Source organism: Peromyscus californicus, unplaced genomic scaffold, assembly GCF_007827085.1.
Source record: "Peromyscus californicus insignis strain IS unplaced genomic scaffold, ASM782708v3 Scaffold_4__1_contigs__length_199733344, whole genome shotgun sequence".
NCBI classification, from domain to species: domain Eukaryota; kingdom Metazoa; phylum Chordata; class Mammalia; order Rodentia; family Cricetidae; genus Peromyscus; species Peromyscus californicus.
In genome coordinates this window covers 172,966,362-172,987,917 of record NW_026294562.1, presented here as the reverse complement: position 1 = coordinate 172,987,917, position 21,556 = coordinate 172,966,362, and the positions used below count along the sequence as shown (strand labels likewise).

Here is a 21,556-nt window from a genome sequence, read left to right as displayed (position 1 = left end):
AGTTCAAGTGCCTTGAAATACCTGCAAAGGACCTCTGTATGAAGAGCCCAACCCTGACTCACGGACCATACCTGCATCACTAAAGAATGCTTATAGCATCCCATCCCGGACCACTCGTCTGCCTCTGACCTAGGGAAGCTTCACTCAACCTTCCTACTTCGGCTTCTTCCCTTCCCCTGGGGTCAGCAAGGAATTCTGCCTTGGGTTACCTTCTGCCAGTGCAGGTTCCATTTGCTTATCTTGGCACAGAAGCCAGTGTCTTGGCCTCAGTTTCTTCACCTGCAAAGCAGGGGTGAGGCCGGGCAGTGGTGGCGCATGCCTTTAATCCCAGCACTCATAAAGGCAGAGGCAGGAGGATCTCTGTGAGTTTGACGTCAGCCTGGTCTACAGAGTGAGATCCAGGACAGCACTAAAACTACACAGAGAAACCTTGTCTCAAAAAACCAAGAAAAAAAAAAAAAAGGCAGGGATGAAAATGGAAATGGAGCTGCTGAAGGAATGAATATGCTGTTGAAGGTGAAGAACCCAGCACAGGGCCTGGGGTAGCATCCATACTCATGAACAAGCTGTGTGCTCTCGGACCAGTTAACTTCAATTCTCTGTGTTCTTTGTTGCCGTGAAAAGAAGACCATACACAGTGCTTCTTAGAATTGTTCTGTGGCTGTGTATATTTAAAGCACCTAGAGCAAGGCACAAAGCTGTAGTTGATGTTATCATTATTATTATTGATTGTTATTGGGCCACCTTTTTAGGGGTGAGAGAGGTGGGGGGGTCAACCAGGAAAGGCCTGGATATTTGGCAGAGCTGGGGGGGGGGGGGGGGTTGGGTTTGCTCCATCTTCCAGCCAACAGGTTTGAGCCTAGGGTAAGGGAGGAGAAGCTGCTGTCTCTGGGACCCCAGTGGCCTTCAAGGCCCCCTCCCAGAGCGCAGCGGAGGGGCGGAGTCTGGAGCTGTCGCCCCGCCTCTCCCCTCCCCAGCGCGCTGCGGGGCTGGGGCGCAGAGACCCAAGCGCAGTGCAGCTCTTAGACCCCGCGCCGGGAATCCAGGACTCTCGATCTCTGGACTACAGAGCAAGGTGGGCGTTCTGCGAGACCCAAGGAGGTCGGGAGCCTGGCAGTGGGTGGTGAGGAGAGGAGAGGAGATGGGGACATTGCTCCTCCCCCGGGGTCCTGGCTTTGCGGGGGCGAGGAAGGGATGGAGTGAATCTTTGGCGAGGACCTGGGCTAGGTTTGGAACGATCTTGGGTAGAGGATAATAGAATGAGAAAGATCTTTCTGGTTGAGTGTGAACAGTACATATGCTGGGCTTGGGGGTGGGGGCGTTAATGAGCCAGGTGGGCTAAGGCGACAGGCCAGTGGGGAGATGTGTGGCGTCGTGGGCGCGGTAGAAAAGGGGGCAAGGTATGGCATGGGTTGAGTTGGATAAATACGTGTGCAGCGGAAGCGATGAGAGCTGAGAAGTGTGGCGGTGGTGTGTGCGTGTGGGGGTTTCTGTATGTTGGGGGTGTTTGCGTTTTCAGATGCTGCAAGGGCGAGGATTGATTGTACAAGGAGGCTCAGGGATACATAAAGATACGTAAGAACGTTGCCGGCCTCAGACATCTTTCTGAGGGGGAGCTGATGTCGTTTGCAGCAAGTACTCAAGGAGACCTTTGGCAGATGACAGGGTGTGGGTGTGGGTGGGCTTACCTTGAGAGGGGCTGGGTGACAGTGGTCCTGGGAACTGAGTGTGAGGGCTAGATGTGTGTGCACTAGGGTGGAGTTCCTGGGTCACTGGGGGCAGGAGATGGATGTGCATAGTATAGGAGGAAGGGTGTGGGCCCGATGGGTGGTAAGGGCATGTGAGTCTGGGGATGGAGTGTGTATGTGTGGAGAGGGTTCATGGGACAAACAAAGGTGTAAGACATGGTTTACAGTGAGTGTGCAACAGGTATATAGTTGAGAGAATCCTAGAATTGATCATCTGGGACCCTGAATTGTCTGTGAATTATTCTCCAGTCTGTTTCTATCTGTAAAATGAATCTGAGGGGCTTTGAGCTCACTCATCTCTCTGAAGCCTATAGAGGGGGTGATGGATGAAGGCAAGACTTTTGGAATTTGAATTTGTTTTTCTTCGTCTGTAGGAACTCTCCACCACAGCTTCCCCCCACCTCAGCCATGGACAACCCCAGCGTACAGGAACTCCAACAACCCTTGCTGCCAAACACAGCCTGTGATCTCCTGTCCCCCAAGTTTGACAAACCAGAGCTGGGACCCCCCTTCCCAGAAACAGCCTTTGTGGAATCTCTGAGAGGCCGGCAGTTCCTCCTTCCACCTCTTCCTTCTGTGAGCGCTGGCCTGGGAGAGCCTGAGACCCCTGACCTTGAGGTAGGGCCATCAGGCTGCTGGTGCTATCTGCCTAGGTCTTGGAGTCTCACTTGACTGTGTAGCAGCTGGCTGGGAGTCTTGGAGTTTTTGTGTTTTGTTTTGAGACAGGGCTTCTCTGTGAAGCCATGGCTGGCCTGAACTCGGAGACATCCCCCTGGCTCTGCCTCCCGAGTGCAGAGCTTTTTTTTTTTTCTCTCTCCAGCCCTCTCACCTCATTCCTTGATCTTTGTTTGAGGTCTTCCTTCTGACTGAGTTCTCTCTTTCCAGGACCCACAAACTCAGTTTTTCAAGTTAACGTCTTTAATTTTTTTTTAGGTTAACATTTATTTGTGTGTGTGTGTGTGTGTGTGTGTGTGTGTGTGTGTGTATGTATGGAGTGAGGCCAGGGCATACATGTAGAGGTAGAGAACGTTCTTTGGTTTTCGTCTTCCACTATGACCCGGAGTCAGGCCATTAGGCTTGATGGCCAGTGACTTTACATGCTGACCCATCCCACTGCTTTAAAATATATATTTTTTAAAATTTCAGATTTTTACTTTATTATTTTTAAGCTTTTAAAGTGTATCGGTGTTTTGCCTGCATGTATGTATGTCTGTACACACTATTCATGCAGTGCCTGTGGAGGCCAGAAGAGGGCGCTGGATCCATTTGGACCGGGGTTACAGATGGTTGGGAGCCATCATAAGGGTTGGTACTGGGAATTCAACCTGGATCCTCTGCCAGTGCTCTTAACCAATAAACTATGTCTCCAGCCCTTATTTTTAAGTGTGTGTGTCTGTGCATGTGAGTATTTTCTCACTATTCAGATCCCCTGGAACTGGAGTTATAGGTTGTTGTAATCCTACCCACATGGATGCTGAGAACCTAACTTCAGGTCATTTCCAAGAGCAGTGACCACTGCACCATCTCTCCAGCCCCTGCTCCCCCTTTCCTGAGACAGGGTCTGTGTATCCCAGGCTGGCCTTAAATTCATCCTTCCACCTCAGCCTCCATGAATGCTGGAGTTAATAGGTTTGTGCCAACATGCCCAGCTTCAAGTCACTTTCATAATGTTATATTCCTTGCTTGTATTGTGAAACATGTCATTCATTTTTCTTTTTACACTTTAACATTCTTTGAGACAAGATCTGTTTTGCATGTTGGCCTTGGACTCCTTAGCACACTCATCTTTTGACCTCAGCTTCCTGACTGGAAATGCAGGCCTGTGCCATCCACCTGGTTTCTCTTTTTCTGTGAGATGGTCTCATGTAGCCCAGACTAGCCTCAAACTCACCATGTAACTGAAGATGACCTTAAACTTCTGCTCCTCCTGACTCTATCTCCCGAATGCTGAGATTAGAGGCAGGAGCCACCACCCCTGGCTTTCCCATTTTACTTGAAGTGGGGTCTTGTTAAATTGCCCAGTAGGGTCTTGTTAAATTGCCCAAACTGACTTTGAATGCACTCTATAGTCCAGGCGGACTTGAAATTTCAATCCTTGGGACCAGGCCTGATTTCTGTCACCTTTTCCTAGGAAATCTTGTATTCACTATGTGACATTCTGTTAAGGACAGGTGAGTCACAAACCTGCCCAGATTCAAGGGGAGGGAGAACCTACCAAACAGCTACTGGGTGGGAGGAGGGGAGAGAGGGAGGGTGGGAACATCTAAAGAGCTTTTGGAACAAGGGGTTTTAGTGCATGCCTTTGATCCCAGCACTCGGGAGGCAGAGGCAGGCGGATCTCTGTGAGTTCGAGGCCAGCCTGGTCTACAGAGTGAGTTCCAGGACAGCCAGATCTCCATAATAGAGGCCTTGTCTTAAACAAACAAACAAACACACCCCCCACTTGGAGCCAGGTTCAGCATGTGCTGGTAATCCGGGCCTTCAGAAGGTTGAAGCACTTGGCTTTAGACAACCTGGGGCTACACAGTAAACCCTGTCTAAAATCAGAACAAGCACGCTGGGTGGGAGACACACTGTCACAGATAGCTTGATGATCGCTGACTGGGCCTAGCAGTGAAGGCTTTGATAACTGCATTGTACCTCCAAGTTCCTGTTCACCATTTGTGTATCTGGTATGTTTGACTGTACTGGTCATTTTGTTTGAAAAAGGTATTTTTAGGATCAATTCTTTGTAGGCCTAGAATGAAGGTACAATCTTCCAGAGAGGATTTGGTTTGCTCCTACTGAGCTGCCTGTAGACAACAGTGAAAGATTTTGGTGCCCGCTCCCCTCCCCCCCAGGGCTCATGTCACCGAGGCAGGCCTGATTTCCCCAGTGCTGGGATTACAGGCACATCTGGCTTTAGGATCATTTTTGGCTGGCAGGTTTGTCCTAGCAATTCAGGACACTCAAGTGTTTTTAATCCCCATCTCTTCTACAGGTTCTCGTACCCAAGGTAAAGTCTGCCCTCACTTCAGATCTTCCCATAGTTGGACTCTTGAGAATGAACTCGGCACCCTAAGGGTGGGTCTCTCTGGAGGCCTCAGTATCCACAGCCTCCCCTCCAAGGGATCCAATGGACACAGAAGTCTAAAGTCCACCTTGTTGAACGAATGCTTTTGTCTTTGGAGAGGTCCCAGGGAAACACTGGTTCTATGGGGTGATGGGGCAGGGAAGGTGGCTGGAGATAGTCATCCAGATCTCTCTTGTCCTTAGGACACATCATCCAGTGACAGTGACTCAGATTACGATGGGGACGACCGTCTCTCACCTCTTCTGCCCCATGACCACCTGGGCCTGGCGGTCTTCTCTGTCCTGTGTTGTTTTTGGCCTGTGGGCATCGCTGCCTTCTGTCTGGCCCACAAGGTTAGTCTGTGTTTGGGACTGGGAGGGTGCTGGGTTAAAAAAAAAAAAAAAAAAAAGGAAAAAGAACCAAGAGGAGCCATGCTATGCTTAAGGTGGTAGGGGGTGGGCTGGAGAGTAGCCTCCACAAAGAAACACATAGGTATAACCTGATGTGGTGGTGACTGCCTGTAATCCTGGGCAGTCTTGGGAGGCTGAGGAGGAGGTTCAAGGCCAACCTGGCTACAAACTGGGATCTTGTCTCAAAAGAATCAAAGAAAGGAACAGGGTTGAGGCTGCAGCTCAGTTGGCAGAGTGCTTGCCTGGCATGCATGAAGTCCTGGGTTTGATGGAGATGGAGGCAGGAAGATCTAACTTCAAGGTGATCCTTGGCTACAAAGGGAGCCCCAGGACAGCATGGGCTACCCGAGACTGTGTCAGAGCAAAGGGAGGACAGAAGCTGGGAGGAAAACCAAGACACGTTTCATGAACCCGGAGTGGTGATGAAGGTCTTGGAAACTCATCCCCATAGGTTTCCTTCTTAGTAAATGGAAACAATTCCTATGTACGCCCCCCATAGGTTTCCCTCCTTAGTAAATAGAAACAATTCCTATCTCAGGGTCATTGTGCAGATCAACTAAGGTAAACACTGGCATAAAATGGCGGCATGTGGAAACATTCCTCCCACCCCACCCCAGACAGGGTTTCTCTGTGTAGCCCTGGCTGTTCTTGAACTCGCAGAGATCCGCCTGCCTCTGCCTCCCAAGTGCTGGGATTAAAGGAGTGACACCACAAAACATGGAAACATTGTTTTATTAGTTGTCCAACTGGGGCAATCCTGTGCCCCAACCAGTTTTAGAATAGACTGATCAGTTCCACTGGGTTTGGGGAGAGCCACAGGAAGCAGGGTGGAGTATGAGGGGGACACTTTAGTTACCACTGCCCACTGCCTCTACAGACCAGCAGGGCTTGGGCCAAGGGGGACATCCAAGGGGCAGGGGCCACCTCCCGCTGTGCCTTCCTGCTGGGGGTCCTTGCTGTGGGGCTGGGCCTGTGCATGTACATGGCTGCCCTGGTGACCTTGGCTGCCTACCTTGCCTCCTGAGACCCGCCCTAGTTGCCCTGCGGGCCCCCACTGTGAATGCAGAGGCCAGAGGCCCAGTGAACTCGTGAGAGGAATGGATGATCTTGGTGCATATGGTGGTGACGGCGAGGACCACATCATCCAGAAACGAGAGTCTGCTGATTTCCTGGCCACCCCCACCCAGAGGGAAGCTATGTGAGATTAAAGAGACCCTGAAGCCAAACCCGAGTCCGCCTGTGTGTTTGGGTGTGTCCAGGGTGGAATGGTGTGGGCACCAGAGAGCAGGAAGGACCAGCAAGGATCAGACCTCAAGAGTTTGAGGTGGGATACCGCAGTATTTTCTTCTTCACAGCAGTAAGAGCAGAATTAAGAGCCAGGAGGTTCCAAAGTATGTGTGTGAGTGTGTGTGTGGTGGAGTAGCCTATGGCTTGCCTGGGAGCTCATCCCACAGAAGATTGGAGAAACTATTCAGTTGTCTATAATCAAAAGGAAAGGACTGTGGTGATAGAGTAGGACCTGGGAGCCATGCTTGGTATCCTGGTAACTCAGGAAGCCGAGACAGGAGGATCACAAGTTCAAGTTGGCCTGGAGGTGAGCTTAGTGGTAGATCACTTGTCTAGCATGTACCAGGTCCTAGGTTTAAATCAGGACTACGGGGAGAAGAGAGCCAGCCTTGACAGCTTAGTGAGACTAACATACAAAATATGAAGTTGGCATTCCCAGCACTGGAGAGGCAGAGGCAGGCGAGTCTCTGTGAGTTGGAGGCCAGCCTGGTCTACAGAGTGAGTTCCAGGGCAGCCAGGGCTACACAGAGATACCCAGTTTGGGGGTGGGGGAAGGGAGGAAGGTTATGGTGGTGAAGAGGGCCAGGGGCATGGCTCAGCAGTGTACAGCTTGTTCAGAATTCACAAGTCCCTGAGCTTAAACCCCAGAGCCAGCTCAGGGTGGTGGTGCTCGCCTTTACTCCCAGCACTAAGGAGGCAGAGGCAGGTAGATCTCTGAGTTCAAGTCCAAACTGGTCTACATGAGTTCCAGGCCAGTCAAGAGCTACACAGTGATACTCTTTCGAAAAACCAAATAAGTAAGTCTTAGAGACATCGAAACAAACAAAACAAAATAATGTACCTGGGCTTCAGTGATGTGAGCATGGCTCCCTCTGCAAACATAATTTTTCTTTCTTGTGGAAAAAGAATCCCAACAGCTTAAATCATCTAGAGACCAAACATCTTCCTTCCCAAATGGCTCTCAAAACCCACTTCAGCCAAGGCCTTGGGTTTTCTGCAGAACGGGCCTCCAAGTGTGCACCACCAACGCCTGGCTATGTAAGAGCTGGATCTTTAAGGAATCAAAGTGCTGGTGGTACCAAGTACGTGAACTGCCAACCCAGCACTTAGCAGTACACAGGCAGTGACCACAAAATGGGGCCTGAGAACATCAAGTAATAAAAAGGCAGGAGTTTGGCTGTTAAATGCCACTGTGGCAGAAGAAAATACTTTTTTTCCACTTAGCATTCTCTCCAGCATCTGAGGGCAAAACTCCAAGCTAAAGATACCCATGCATTTCCTTCCTGGTTATCAGGAGTAAGGATACCTGCTCAGGAGGGTGATGGTAGGGAGTGTGAGCTAGGTCTAGCCTGTGAAATACAAGGCAGAATGGGCCCAACACATGGAAATTGTATCTGTGGTCTGCTGATTTGGCCCCATGTTGACAGGTTGTGGGAGTTAATCTTTACAGAAATTCCCAAATGCTTGGCTCCAGCCTTCTCAATACCATGAGCATGGGAGCACCAACCAGCTGGCTGGGACCCAATGACCTGTTTAAACAAGGCGCTCCCAGATGCTGGTGTTGCCCTGAATAGCCAGGGCTCTGGGACGAGAGTCTCATGGCCTTCTTCTGCAGGCTAGCTGGTAACCTCACAGCTATAGGGCTCCTCTGTTTATGTTATCTTCAAATGAGGACTGTATCAGTCTTTCATTGGGGTGTTGGATATGGGCCTCTGCTGGTGGCCCTCAAAGCCCCATGTGGCTGTCTGTTCCTTCCTGCACACCTCTTCCCTTTCCTCCAGCTCTCCTTCCTGCACGGACCCCTTGGGCTCTCCTTCATGTCACCCCAAAGCTCACTGCCACTTTCCTCCTTCAGCTGCACCACCTTTGCCTGTGAAGGCTCCTGATACAGAATTACCTACCCCCCAAAACTAACCCCTCTTTTAGATTTAATTTTGTCTGTGTGTACAAGTGCCCAGAGGCCAGAAGAAGATGTCTGATCCCCAACAGCTAGAGTTACAGATGGTTATGAGTCACCTGATGTGTGTGCTAGGAACTGAACTCAGGTCCTCTGAAGAGCAACAAATGCTCTTAACTGCTGAGTCCTCTCCAGATCACCTTCTTTTTAAAAATAAGACAGTCTCAGGTAGCCCATGCTGGTCTCACTATGCCAAATGATAAGACTGTTGGCACGTACCACCACGCCTCTCTCTTACCCTGGAACATGGGACCTGGGTCTCTCATTCAGTGCCAGCTTCTTAGCACCCAGCAGGCCCAATCAATAAGTCCTCGCCAGACATCAGAATCAGTGGCTATTGACTCATTCACTCAACACAGGTGAGCTCCCTTTAATGGTGTCCTGTTGAGGGGAGGGTTGTGACCAGGCTTGGAAATGTCCCTAAGCCTCCTCCCCAGTCTGGTATAGGAGCCCCTGCTGCTGTAGGACTGGAAGCCACATGGGCACAGAGAGAGGTAAACTGGGGTGCTGGCCTGTGGCAGCTGGAGGCAGTGGGCGTGGTGGCGGGGCGCCCTGCCCTGTCTTGTCTCAGCTCTTGGAGTAGCGCCTCTGCAGTGATTCCCGGTAGAAGCGGAAGATGTGGTGTGAGGCGGCCTGGGCAGCAGCCAGGCACTGCTGGAGCTGGGAAGGGAGAAGCCAGTTAGTGCCCAGGGTTACTCCCCAAATGAGTCCCTAAACATAGCACCCCCCCATTACTCCTCACTACAATGGCCATTTCTGTCTTCACTACCTCCTAACTCCCACCCCATAATGGTGGTGATGCATACCTGTAATGAGATATACACATAACAGCCCTGAACAATCCTCCTGCCTCAGTCTCCTAAGTACACCACTACACCTGGTTTTATAGGACGCTGGGGATGGAACCCAAGGTCTCATGCATACTAGACAAACCCTCTACCAATAAAGCCACATCCTCAGGACCCCTAAGCTTGCTTCCCCTTTTTAATATGCAATTTACAGTGTGTGTGTGTGTGTGTGTGTGTGTGTGTGTGTGTGTGTGTGCGCGCACTTGCACACGCTCATGGCCTGTAGAGATTAGAGGACAATCTAAGATTGGGGAGTTGGTTCTCTCCTTTCACCATGTTGGTCCTGGGGACTAGAGTCAGGTGGTCAGGCAGGTCTGGCAGCAAGTCTGCACTTTCAGAACCACCTTCCAAGCCCTTAAGTTTTATCTTAATGAAAAGAGCAGAAGGGTGTGGGGGACCAGACTCTGAAAGCCACAGGCCCTCAAAGCTGTGAGATCAGAGTCCTGACACCATGGAAGAACTCGGAGTTGGAGCTCCCGAGAATTAGAGCTTAACCCTTTAACCTTCAAATCCTTTTCACTGTTGTTTGTGTGAGACAGGGTCTCACAAGATTGCTCAGGCTGGCCTGTAACTCACTATGTAGCCCAAGTTGGCCTAGATCTGTGTAGCTCAAGATAATCTTGAACTTAGTGATTCTCCTGCCTTAGTCTGCTGAGAGCTGGGAGTAAAGGTGAGAGCCACTAGACCTACCTATTGCCCCCCCCCCTTTATTTCTTTGTTATTTATTTTTATTTTACATACATTGGTATTTTGCTTCCATGTATGTCTGTTATGAGGGTGTTGTACCCCCTGAGCAGGAGTTACAGACAGTTTTTTTGGGACAGGGTTTCTCTGTGTAGCTTTGGAGCCTGTCCTGGAACTCACTCTGTAGACCAGGCTGGCCTCGAACTCACGGAGATCCACCTGCCTCTGCCTCCCGGGTGCCACCACCACCCAGCTCTGAGTTACAGACAGTTTTGAGCTGCCATGTGGGCACTGGGAATTGAACCTGGGCCCTCTGGAAGAGTAGCCAGAGCTCTTGGCTGCTGAGCCATCTCTCCAGCCCCTCCTCTCCCTTTCTGAGACAAGTTTTTACTATATAGTTCAGATTGGCCTGGAGCTCAAAGCAGTCCTCCTGCCTCAGCTTCTGAAGTGCTTTGATCATAGCTGTAAGCCACCACGCCCAACCCAAATAACCTTAAGAGTCATGAAATTAGAGTTAAATCTCTACCACCACATAGGCTTAGCTCCACAGGGCCAGAGAAGAAATACAGGTACGGAATAAGTTGCCAAACCCTGTCCCTTGGAAACCCAGAATTCTAGGTGGCACTGTTCTGTGCTGACGACCAGGGACCTTAAGATAGACACACTACCTCATTCAAGCTGAACCCTGTTTTCTGATTTCGTCACCCAGGCATTCCTTTAAAACTGCTACAGAGAAACTCCCTCTTTTGGCTTTTTTGCTTATTAAGACAGGATTTCACAATGTCACCCTGGCTGGCTTGTAACTCTCCATGTAGACTAGGCTGGCCCTGAACTCAGCTATGCCTGCCTCTGTCTCCCAAGTGTTGAGATTAAACTTGTGGCTTGGGACGTTGTACATGCCAGGCAAGCACTTTAAGAACCAAGTCCTGAAAACGTAACCTACCCACCCAACAGGGATGTAAACAAGGGCTTGCTGTGAGCTAGGACAAGATGGTATGTTGATGAGGGAAGGTTCTGGATTGTGCCCCTACCCCCACACTGGTACCTCGGCATCAGAATAGAGGCCCTTGGTGGTGGACATCAGCAGCTTCTGCTCCACACTGTCCAGAGCAAAGGTCAGGATGGCCCGGGCCTCCTAGGGTCAAGAGGTAGAAGGTAGTAAGTGTCCTGGGACCCTCCTCTCTTAAGATCTCAGCCAGTCTCGAAGAAGGGTGACTGGACCCTTAGCTTCTAGGTCAACTGCAGTTGTCTGTCTGCACACTATCCAATCCCAGGGTAACTGTTTCTCTTCTTTGCCTTTATTCTGACAGCTCTCCCATCCCATAGGGGGAGCCACAGTGCTGGTCATTTCCTGGCTGCCTCTCGACCGCCCACTCTCCCTTCCTTGCTCGGTACTACAGACAAACCAGTGATCCAGTCCCCACAGCTCCCTTGCCGTTAGGTTTTCCCAGTTATCTGAGGGGAGCCCAGGAAGCCCTGAGAGAAGCATTGTGGTCCCCACTCTGACACCAGCAGTTTCAGTAAAAGCCACAGAGGTGAGGTGGGTTCTGAACTCCCACAGCCAAGATAGAACCCTGCCCCCCAGCTCTATTCTGTGTGTACATCTGCAACCAACTGTGATGATGATATCATGGCAGGAGCTGGCTGGGGCCCAGCCTGCACTGGATCTCTTCTTTCTCCTGGCCTCTGGCACCGTTGTCGCCACCCCTGCAGCACACCCTTCATGTGAAGTGCTGAAAATGACATGCTTCCCTAATTGTCATCATCAGGACCAACACGGAGCACGAGAACCAGAGGTCTGTTCTACACTTTGGTAATGAATGCTAGCAAGTTTCTTTTCTGGCTTGTGCAAGTGTGAGTTGGGTATCTAGCACTTAAAGCTGAATGAACCTTCATGAATGGGGCAGAACCTGCCAAATGGGCCAGGGTGCACGAGCCAACTAACTTGCACAGAAGGAAGGCCACTGGGCTGCAGCCCTTCACCAACATTAACTTTCCACGCCTACCTTTTCTTGCTTGGTTGTGGGGTCCAGCACAAGATTGCCATCAGAGTCCAGGGCACAGCTGACCCCACAGAAAAGAGCCCGCATGGGCACACCTGCGTCCACCAATGCCATGCAGGCAGCATTCAGGCAACAGGCCAAGAGCTGAGCATCAGAGTGGTTAAGAAGTGTGTCTTCTGTGGGACTGGCCAGCAGAACACATCCACATGTCCCTTTACCCGCTGATGCCTGTGGCAGACATCACTAATTGATCACAGAGCAGCAGCATGGCAGGGCGGCTATGTGGTTCTGGCACCAAGTAGTTGCCACTGTTCCATACTGGGCGTAATCACCTCCCTCCAGCTAGGAGGCCAATTGCTCCCAGTCTCCCTGTGTTAAATAGGATGTTGCTAGGGAACAGATACATAAACTAAAGGATGTACCAAGTATCTTTAGTGAAACGGTCAGAGAAAGAGGGATCTCCCAGTCACATAGGGAAGACACAGGCAAAGCCAGGCCCACCACCTGGGGATCCAGTGGGCAGCTACTGTGCTAGAAAATGGAGCCAATGACCATTCTACCTGCTTGGTGCTCCCCCAGCAGAGAGCCAGAAACTCAGGCCAAGGTGAACAGATGTCACTGGCTCAGGCACTGGGCTTGGACAAGCCTGAGCTTGAGTCCCACCTCTGCAGCCTCTGGCTGCCACCATCCTATTCCTTTGGGCAAGACACGGCCCCTCTCTGAGCTTCAGTTTCCCCACCACAAAACAGGGAAACATAAGAAACACACACGAATGAGTCCTTGGGCTCTCAAACCAGAAAGCCCGAGCCTTGGGATTTACATAGGAATTACAATGCTACTCAACACAAGTCCTGTGGGAACTAAATGACAGTATTCAGAGCACACAGTGCACCCTGCTTGCTAGTTTCTAAAAATTGTTTTGTGTGTGTGTGTCCATGGCAGGTGTGTGCTGTGGTGCTCATGTGGAGGTCAGAGGACAACTTGCAGGAACTGGTTTCTCTGTCCACCATGTAAGTCTTGGGGACTGAATTCAGGTCGTCAGCGAGCACTTTACCCGTTGAGCCCTCTTGCTGGCCCTGGCCTTGTTTCATGTTCTTTACGAGCTGCTTCCTGGCATGGGTTCTGCGTGGCTGAGGGGTCACCAGAAGGGAAGCCACAGGGAGGTTGGAGGTGCTGGGCACTTCCTAGAGGAGAGGACTGGGGAAGGATACAGAGCCAGCATCGTTCACCACCTGCAGCACCACCGTGACTGAGGTGCGGGGGTGCAGGGCTCCCAGAACCACGGCTTCACATGTATTCCTGATCAGCTGCTCCCGGCTCTTCTCGGCCACGCCTGGGGAGACAGGAAGTTGTCAGGCTCTTTCCCTCTACCCTATCATCTTGTTCTGCTCAATCCAGCCTCTGGAAGCAGACTTCCAGAAGGGGCTGACAGTCTCAGCCCAGGAAGGTGTACACACTCCCAGGACAGAGAAGGCAGGGCCTGAACCTTTCTGAGGGTCCACCAGCCAGCCAGCCACCCGAGGAGGAATGCCCAGGAGTGCCCACATCCTGTGCTATTGGCCTTCTCGACCCCACCAGAGCAGGCCCACCCCACCATACACATGGTGATGTGGTAAAATGAATGGAAAGTTAATGGAAAGGAGAAATGAAGGCACAGAAGGGAAGAACAGAGACAAAGAAGTAGCTCAAGAAGGTGGGTCTGGTGGTGCTGGTCTGCAATCTCAGGATTTGAGACACTCAGGCAGGGGGATCACAAATTTGAGGGCAGCCTAGGTTACAGAGAGCTCAGTACCAGCTTAAGCAACTTAAGACCCCCTCTCAAAAAGTAAAAGGCTGGTGGCATAGCTCAGCCACCTAGCCTGAAGTTCACCAGGGAAAGGTGGTGCTGTGGCTCTGTCTTAGAATGTCTGCTTGGAGCCCATCAGGGAGGACCTGGGAGGCCTAAGCAGAAGAAGGCTTGACCAGAATCCACCAGTGAGAGCCCAGGAGTGTGGCTCTCTGGAAGAGCATCTGTCTAGCAGGCGTGAGGCTCTGGATTCCATCCCTAGTGCAGCAAAAACTAAAACAAAGCCAATTAAGAGCGCTGGGCAGGGCTGGAGAGATGGCTCAGTGGTTAAGAGCACCGACTGCTCTTCCAGAGGTCCTGAGTTCAATTCCCAGCACCCACATGGTGGCTCAGAACCATCTGTAATGAGATCTCTTCTGGCCTGCAGGGACACATGCAGGCAGAATACTGTATGCATAATAAATTAATAAATCTTTGAAAAAAAAAAAAAGAGCGCTGGGCAACGAGCGGGGCAGTGGAGACTGGACGCAGCAAGCGGCAGGAATCGGGTAAGGCCCTAACAGACGGGATCCTCGGAGGTTCAGCTGAATCCAGTTACCAGGCAGCCCAATCTTCGGCCTCAGGATCACTTCGAGTGTGGCCCTGTTGAAGATTTCTTTGCTGACCTTCACCTCAGCCGGCCCGTACACTCCAGCCAAGACAGAGGTGTCACCTGGGGAGACATCAGCGGAGGCCTCTGCCACACCATGCCACGCTTACCAATTCTCCTCTCTGCTTTCTTATCTTTAAGAGGGGTTCACTCTAGTCCCTCCCTTGTGGCACTTTTGTGAAGATCACATGATAATAATTCACAGAAGCAGGAAGCCCCGAGTCTCTCGGCATCACACAAGGTCATCCTTGGTTCCGTACTGAGTTTGAGGCCACCCTGAGCTACACGAGACCATCTCAAACAGAAACCCATTATTACATATAATTAATCTATACTAATAAAAATATTTTAAAAGGCCTAACAAAAATAGACAAAAAGGGTCTATAGTTGCGATGGGTAGGGGTCTATTTTCTGCTCATTTTCCCAGAAAGGATATGAATGGGTCTGGAGAATAAAAAGCCCGGCTTCTGTTCCTGACTGCCTATTCTTGGCCCTTGTGTGACTTTGATAACTTCTGTAGGCAACAGAGAGGCCATCTACAAAGTGAAGACACTGCACTCAAACAGTGGTTTCCACATGTTTCTGACCGTAATGCCCAATAACCAACACACTTCACAGCACAACTCCAAACTGACAAATGTATGTGTATAAGTGAATCACTGGGGCTAGAGAGATGGCTCAGCGGTTAAGAGCACTTATTGCTCTTGCAGAGGACAACTCCCAAGCATCTGTAACTACAGCTCCAGGGGACCTAACATACTCTTCTAAGCTCCTCGGGCACCAGGGAGAGCCATAAAAAAATAATTTAAAAACCAAGGGGTTAGGGATGTAGCTCAAGGGTATGGCATTCACCTAGCATGTGCAAAAAACCCCCAAAAACCAAAAGCAAAACCAAAAATAACCCACAAAAACCAAAACCCAAGATGGCTAGCCTACAAAAACAGGTGATAGGCTCCTGGGTTTTGTTGGTTTTTATTGTTGGATTTTCTGAGCTTAGGCTCTATACAGTTTAAGTTGCCTTGAACTGATCCTCTTGCCTCTACCTCCCAAGTGTTGGGATTAGGGGAATGTACCATCAGTTTTTTGTTTGTTTTTCGAGACAGGGTTTCTCTGTGTAGCTTTCTGCCTTTACTGGAACTCACTCTGTAGTCCAGGCTGGCCTTGAACTCACAGAGATCCTCCTGCCTCTGCCTCCCGAGTGCTGGGATTAAAGGCATGCACCACTAGAGCCCTGCTATACCATCAGTTTTTTTTTTTTTTTTTTTATTAATTCTGTTTTTAAGTTAAGATATTGTGCTTTTGTCAACTCATCACAAGTTAGATCTGAAAAGAGGGAATTTCAACTGATGAACAACTGCCTGCAGGGGCTTTTTATTGACTAATAATTGATATGGGAGGGTCCAGCTCACTGTGGGCCGTGCCACTTTTGGGCAGCTAGTCCTGGGTTGTATACAAAAGCAGGCTGAGCAAGCCACGAGAAACAAGGGCTCCTCCATGGTCTCTACTTCAGTTCCTGCCTCGATTTCCCTCAATGGACTACACCTTGGGATATGAAAGTCAAACAAACCTTTCCTCCTGAGTTGCTTTTGGTCACAGCCCTTATCTCAGCCACAGAATCTTAATGAGGACACACACAAGATAACAGATTTCATTCTGTCATTGTCATATACACCCATCAATTTGCATTGTTTGCCACTGCCCCCACCGGGCCCCTCCCACTCCCCTTCTGTAGTTTCTGTAAACTCACCATAGACTTTGAGTTCAGAAGTGTCTGGAACATACTTTTTGAAAGTCTTAAAAAAGTGTTTCATTTGCACTAGGGCCCCATGGGTTTTGAGTTTTAGAACACAGGAGGGGTGCCTCTGTGTAGGGGGTGTGTGAGCATGCTGAGTGTAAGTGCCTTCAGAGGCCGGAAGAGGGCTTCTAATCTCTTAGATCAAGAGTTACATGGACGTTGGGAACTAACTCTGGCTGCAAGAGCAATAGGTGTTAACCACCAAGTCATTTTTCCCGCCCCCAGTTCTCTCCTTTCTTAACCTCCCATGAGTCTTCAATTTTTGCCCCCTCTACCTGATTCTCTCACAGGAAAACTCCTGAAGAGTTGTCTCCACTCTGTCTTTTCTCCCTTTCTCTGACCCCAACACTACACTGCACTAGAAGCAATGATCTCCAACTTAATTAGCCCTAAAGTGGTCAGCCCTTACTTCTCAAACACAGCTCACCAATGTTGACACCAACTCACTGCCCTCTTTCCAATGTCTGCTTTGATAGTTCCTCACATTCCCATGGCCTCTCAAAGGTGGCTGACCCGCAGTGGAGTAAGGATGTGCGGGTGTCAGTCATGAGACCTCCCTTTTCTCTCTCTATTCGCTTACTCTGATGAGCTGTGTATACCAAGCAAAGGCACATTTACTCAAATATGGAGTGGGAGAAGGGGGAGATACTTGTCAGCCCAGGACGGGAATATCACATCCAATTTGAAGAGCATTTACTTGGATAAATCATCTGCCACGGTAATTACATTTAAACCACTGGTGACGAGTCTGTCTCAAAGGGTATGTATGCAAATGAACATCTTAGCCTCAACCAGTGATGTATGGATCCAGAAGAAGTGTGTGGGAGGAAATCTAGTCAAGGGAAATATTTGTCTTGGTGGAATTTCACCTCTTCTGTAATATTCACTCTTACTAGGGTGGTACTGACCCGATTGCTTCAGAGATTTTTTTTTTTTTCTTTAACCAGACTGGACGTATCATTTCTTTTCGAGTCGGGAGAGGTGTGTATCCCCAATATTTAGAAATAGTTTTTTCGGCCGGGCGGTGGTGGCGCACGCCTTTAATCCCAGCACTCGGGAGGCAGAGCCAGGTGGATCTCTGTGAGTTCGAGGCCAGCCTGGGCTACCAAGCGAGTCCCAGGAAAGGCGCAAAGCTACACAGAGAAACCCTGTCTCGAAAAACGAAAAAAAAAAAAAAAAAAAAGAAAGAAATAGTTTTTTCAAGGAGATGGGCGCACTCGGTTGCATACCACACAGTAACCGCTCTTCAAAAAACAAACCCCACTTGGGTGAGGATGGCGCACGCACTTAAACCTGGTTGGGGGTCTTACCTTGCAGAAAAGAAGCAGACCCATCCGGCCGGGACAGCAGGTTCTGTTCACAAGCAAAATGCCGGAGGCTGCAGACTGGATTTCGAGGGTTGGACTCTGTTCCGGTGTCAGTACTTGCCTCGGCGTCTGCTCGCTTAGTTACCTCCATAGCCGCCGACCACGCGCGCAGAGATCCTACCGTAGCTTCCGCCCGGCCGCATAACTATTGCGCATGCGCTGGTCTCGGGCGCGCCTGAATTAACCCTCGCACGTGGCTCAACGTTTACTAACAATCTGGTTCCGCCCACCTCCACCTCCTAATTCTGGTAAAGCCATTGGACAATAAAGAATGGGGAGGGGGTTGTCGGAACGGGCCCATCTTGCCCAAGGCCCCCGGGCCCTAAATCCGTGAGACGCTAGTCAGGCTGTCCTTTCTCTGCCTGATATTGGAGCAACTCTAAGCAGGAAACTGGAGCAATTTTAGACAGTAACAATTGTCATATGGATTTATGTATGTGTCTTTGACTCAGGGCGGTTGGAATTAGATAGCTTGTTGGTCTAGTTGTGCGGCCACTTGAATAAGGCAACTGATGGGGCAGCCCTACATCGATCCTGTGAGAAAGGAGGCGTGGTTATTAGTCAAGATGGCGGTAGCGATGTCTGTGGCCAAGATCTGGAGGCCGAGCCGTGTCCTGGGCCAGGCTGCTCTCCTGCTGCTGCGGCGGCCTGGGGTTCGGGGCTTGGCTAGATCCGTGAGTACCTGGGCCCCACGAGGTCTTTCCTGAGAAGAAATAAAGACGTAAAGGTTATTCTTAGAGTGTGTGTGTGGGTCACCGCGAGCTGTCAAGGAAGGACCGGGAGACTTCTTGTGGGCCTCGATGGAGGGAGACAAGTCAGGGGATGAGATAGGAGTTTGAAAGATCAGATTTTCATAGAGGTCTACATGTCTTTATTCCTTTACTTAAATTTCAATTCTAAAGCGAGTTGAGCAAGAAACTGGTTTGATTCCTATGTCCCCTGATCAAAAGTCAAGGTAGGGGACTTTGCCATGACTATTGTTTACAGGCGATCAGTATGTGTTTGTTGACTTCATGAAGGGATACAAAGAGAGCGAGAAATCCAGACAGGAACCTTTATCCACGCTGTTTTTTGAGACAAGATCTCATTGAGTAGTCCAAGATGGCCTGTAACTCAGATGCCCAGACTGGCATCGAACTGGAGACAGTCCTGTCTCAGTCTCTCAAGTACTGGGATCACAGTTGTGAGCCACCGCACCTGGCTGCCCACTTTTCTTGAAAACACTTGAGAAAACTCAAGAGTCCCTTTCGATCTTTTGTTGCTGGGTGCAGGATAACACTTTCAAAACTGATGTTGAGGTCTGGCTATGTAGCTTCGTGACAGAGTGCTTGCTTAGCATGTGCTATATCCAGAATTGGGCTACTATCCCTGTGTGCTGTGGATATAGTGACACATGACTAATTCCAGCACTTGGGAGGTAGAGGCAGGAGGGTCAGGAATTTGAGGTCAGCCTGAGCTACATGAGACCCTGTTAAAAAACCAAAAAGATTGAAAAAAGCAAGTGAGGGCCTGGTGTGGTGATGCATACTTATGATCCCAGTATTTAGGAGGCAGGTGGATCTCTGTGAGTTCAAGGCCAGCCCAGTCTATGTAGAGTTCCAGGTTAGCCAGAGCTACATAGTGAGACCATCTCTTAAAAAAAGAAAGATCTCGTTGGTAATGCCTGGTTAGAGGGTTTTGAAGTAAAATGCCAGTGAAAACAGGTCTGGTTAAGTGGTTGGGTTCTGGAGCTGGACCATATGATTTCACTTTTCTGCTCTGCCTCTTTCTGGTTGTGCAGCCTTGGGCAAGGAACTACTTTCACCTCTCTGTACAGTGTTGATAGTGGCCACTTCATAAGGTTGTTGTGGAAATACCTGCTTGTGGAAGCATTACAAATTGGACCCAGCATAAAAGGGCAGTGGGAATGTCAGCCTTACATTAGTGGTGAGGACAGAGACCTTAGAGATTGGGAGAGAGGAAAGGGTGACCTTTGGGGTGGTAACTGGATCAGCGATGCCCTGATGAAGAATCTCAATATTTTTTTATTTTTTGTTTTTTTGAGACAGGGTTTCTTTGTGTAGCTTTGGTGCCTGTCCTGGATCTTACTCAGTAGACTAGGCTGGCCTTAAACTCACAGAGATCTGCCTGCCTCTGCCTCTCGAGTGCTGGGATTAAAGGTGTGCGCCACCACTGCCCAGCGAATCTCAGTATTTTATGAGGTTGTGTCTGATCTCCATCTAGTTCTTAGGGCAGAGAGGGTGGAATCTGTAGGCAGAAGCTCTGGGTTGGAAGAGAAGGGGGTAAGCAGAGATGACCAGGGTGAGCTAGGAGTGAGGTGTGGGTACATAGGAAGGTTGTCAGTGGAAACAAGCAAATAGAGAAAGGTTGCAGGAGCAGGGTGGTGGTAGGGCAGTGTGTTGTCTGCTGTTCTCTTTGGCTATTTTTTTTTTTTTTTTTTTTTTTTTTTTGCAATCAAATCCTTCACAGCTAATTTCAGCCCCTGAACTCATTGGCTGGGCAGGTAGGCTGAACTGTGAACAAAAGTGAGGTATCCTAGGGAAAGGTCACTGTGGCTGATTACATTCCTTTTCCTGCTGGCTCAGTCTTCTGTTGTTGTCTCTTTTATTTCTTTACTTATCTGAGAGGAAGTTGGAAGAATGGCAGGAGGGAGCAATCTTTGTGTATTTAAATTTTTCTCTCTTTCCCCCCCTTTTTTTCCTTTTTGATAGTGTCTTACGTATCCCAGGCTGGCCTCCCAGCTCAGTATATAGCTGAGGATGACCTTGAACTTTGACTCTTCCTGCCTCCATCTCAGTGTTCGGATTAGAAATGTTCATCACCATGCCTGGTTTTATTTGGTGCTGGGGATCGAACCCAGGACTTATACATGCTAGTCAAGTGCTCTACCTACTGAGCTACATCCCTAGTCCCTTCCCTCTTCTCTCCCTCCTTCTTTCATCTTTTCCCCTCATTTCCTTCCTTCCTTTTTTTGTGTGGGGGCGATGGTGGAGTGGGGAGGATCCTGATCCTCCTGCTTCTACTTCTCAAATGCTGGAATTTCAGGCATTTGCCATCATGCCTGGCTTTATATTCTCTTCCAATTTTTTTTCTTTTGTCTTTTTGAGACAGGTTTCTCTATGTAACCCTGGCTGTCCTGTTCTTGAACTTGCTTTGTAGATCAGGCTAGCCTCAGACTCACAGAGATCTGCCTGCTTCTGTCTCCCAAGGCTGGAACTAAGGGTGTGTGCCACCACACCCAGGTCTGGCTTTTAAAAAGATTTTTTTTATTAAATTTCTTTTCGTACATATTTCTCATGATATTTCACAGTGCTACCTCTACCTGTTTTTCTTTCACTGGTTCTATGATTTTAAAACCTCCTGCTTTTTTTTTTTTTTTAAAAGACCAAGTCTTGCTGTATATCCTGGCTCACCTAGAGTTTTCTATCCCAGGCTCATACTCCTGAGCCTCCGGCTTTAGCCCCTCCTGCCTCAGCCTTCAGAGTGCTCAGATTGCAGACATGTGTTGCCATGCCCACCCCTTTACATTTTTGAGTGGTAACAACGGGCTTGGGTAGTAGCCAAAGAAGATTTTAGACCAGGATTATCCCATAGAGCTTTCCCAGACAGTATAGATGTCTTATATTTGTGCCGTCCACTACAGTAGCCACCAGACATATGTGGCTACCCAGCACTTTGATTGTGGCTAGTGCGACTTGAGAACAGTGGATTTTGTTCTTTTTGAGATAGGGTCATCCTCTCTGTAATATACTCCGGGCTGGCCTGGGAAGGGTGGTCCTCATGGCTCAGCTCTTAAATCCTAGAATTATAGGTGTGTGCTCAGCTCAAAGGTTTATTGTTCTTTTTAAAAATTTATTTATTTATTTTTTGAAAATTTCATACATATATACAGTATACTTTGCTTATACCCTCTCCCCAACACTTCCAGTTCCCCTTAAGATTCTCATATCCCTTCCAACTTCATGTCCTT

The 21,556-nt window shown here is 49.4% G+C and overlaps 3 protein-coding genes across 15 annotated transcripts in view; 2 read left to right on the top strand and 1 right to left on the bottom strand.

The window, feature by feature from the left end:
- The first annotated feature begins 873 nt into the window (after positions 1-873).
- On the top strand, positions 874-11,821 carry Tmem91 (transmembrane protein 91). Of its 9 annotated transcripts, none has more exons than XM_052714052.1 (5): positions 874-1,075; positions 2,123-2,366; positions 4,729-4,743; positions 5,004-5,153; positions 11,624-11,821. In XM_052714052.1, the coding sequence occupies exons 2-5, from the start codon at positions 2,157-2,159 to the stop codon at positions 11,801-11,803; spliced, it is 555 nt and encodes a 184-aa protein (XP_052570012.1). In that variant the 5' UTR covers positions 874-1,075; positions 2,123-2,156; the 3' UTR covers positions 11,804-11,821. The 9 variants fall into 9 exon arrangements, with proteins under 9 accessions (XP_052570012.1, XP_052570006.1, XP_052570011.1 ...); XM_052714046.1 differs by lacking the exon at positions 874-1,075 and adding an exon at positions 1,130-1,227; XM_052714051.1 differs by lacking the exons at positions 874-1,075; positions 11,624-11,821 and adding exons at positions 1,134-1,227; positions 11,297-11,617.
- On the bottom strand, positions 8,782-17,852 carry Exosc5 (exosome component 5). 3 transcript variants are annotated; one of them, XM_052714037.1, is made up of 6 exons: positions 17,530-17,827; positions 14,374-14,487; positions 13,201-13,322; positions 11,993-12,133; positions 11,018-11,121; positions 8,782-9,114 (listed from the first exon to the last, which is right to left on the bottom strand). In XM_052714037.1, exons 1-6 carry the CDS (start codon positions 17,675-17,677, stop codon positions 8,805-8,807), a joined length of 939 nt encoding a protein of 312 aa, XP_052569997.1. In that variant the 5' UTR covers positions 17,678-17,827; the 3' UTR covers positions 8,782-8,804. The 3 variants fall into 3 exon arrangements, with proteins under 3 accessions (XP_052569997.1, XP_052569998.1, XP_052569999.1); XM_052714039.1 differs by having other exon boundaries at positions 8,805-9,114; positions 11,032-11,121; positions 17,530-17,819; XM_052714038.1 differs by lacking the exon at positions 14,374-14,487 and having other exon boundaries at positions 17,530-17,852.
- Positions 17,853-18,126: 274 nt separating this feature from the next.
- Bckdha (branched chain keto acid dehydrogenase E1 subunit alpha) overlaps positions 18,127-21,556 on the top strand; it is a 29,016-nt gene continuing 25,586 nt past the window's right edge. For 2 of the 3 annotated variants that reach the window (XM_052714035.1, XM_052714034.1), the window contains exon 1: positions 18,127-18,260. In XM_052714035.1, the coding sequence (XP_052569995.1) occupies positions 18,153-18,260 (108 nt within the window). In that variant the 5' untranslated portion in view covers positions 18,127-18,152. The remainder of the gene's footprint in view (positions 18,261-21,556) is intronic. The other variant, XM_052714036.1, reaches the window with a different exon arrangement.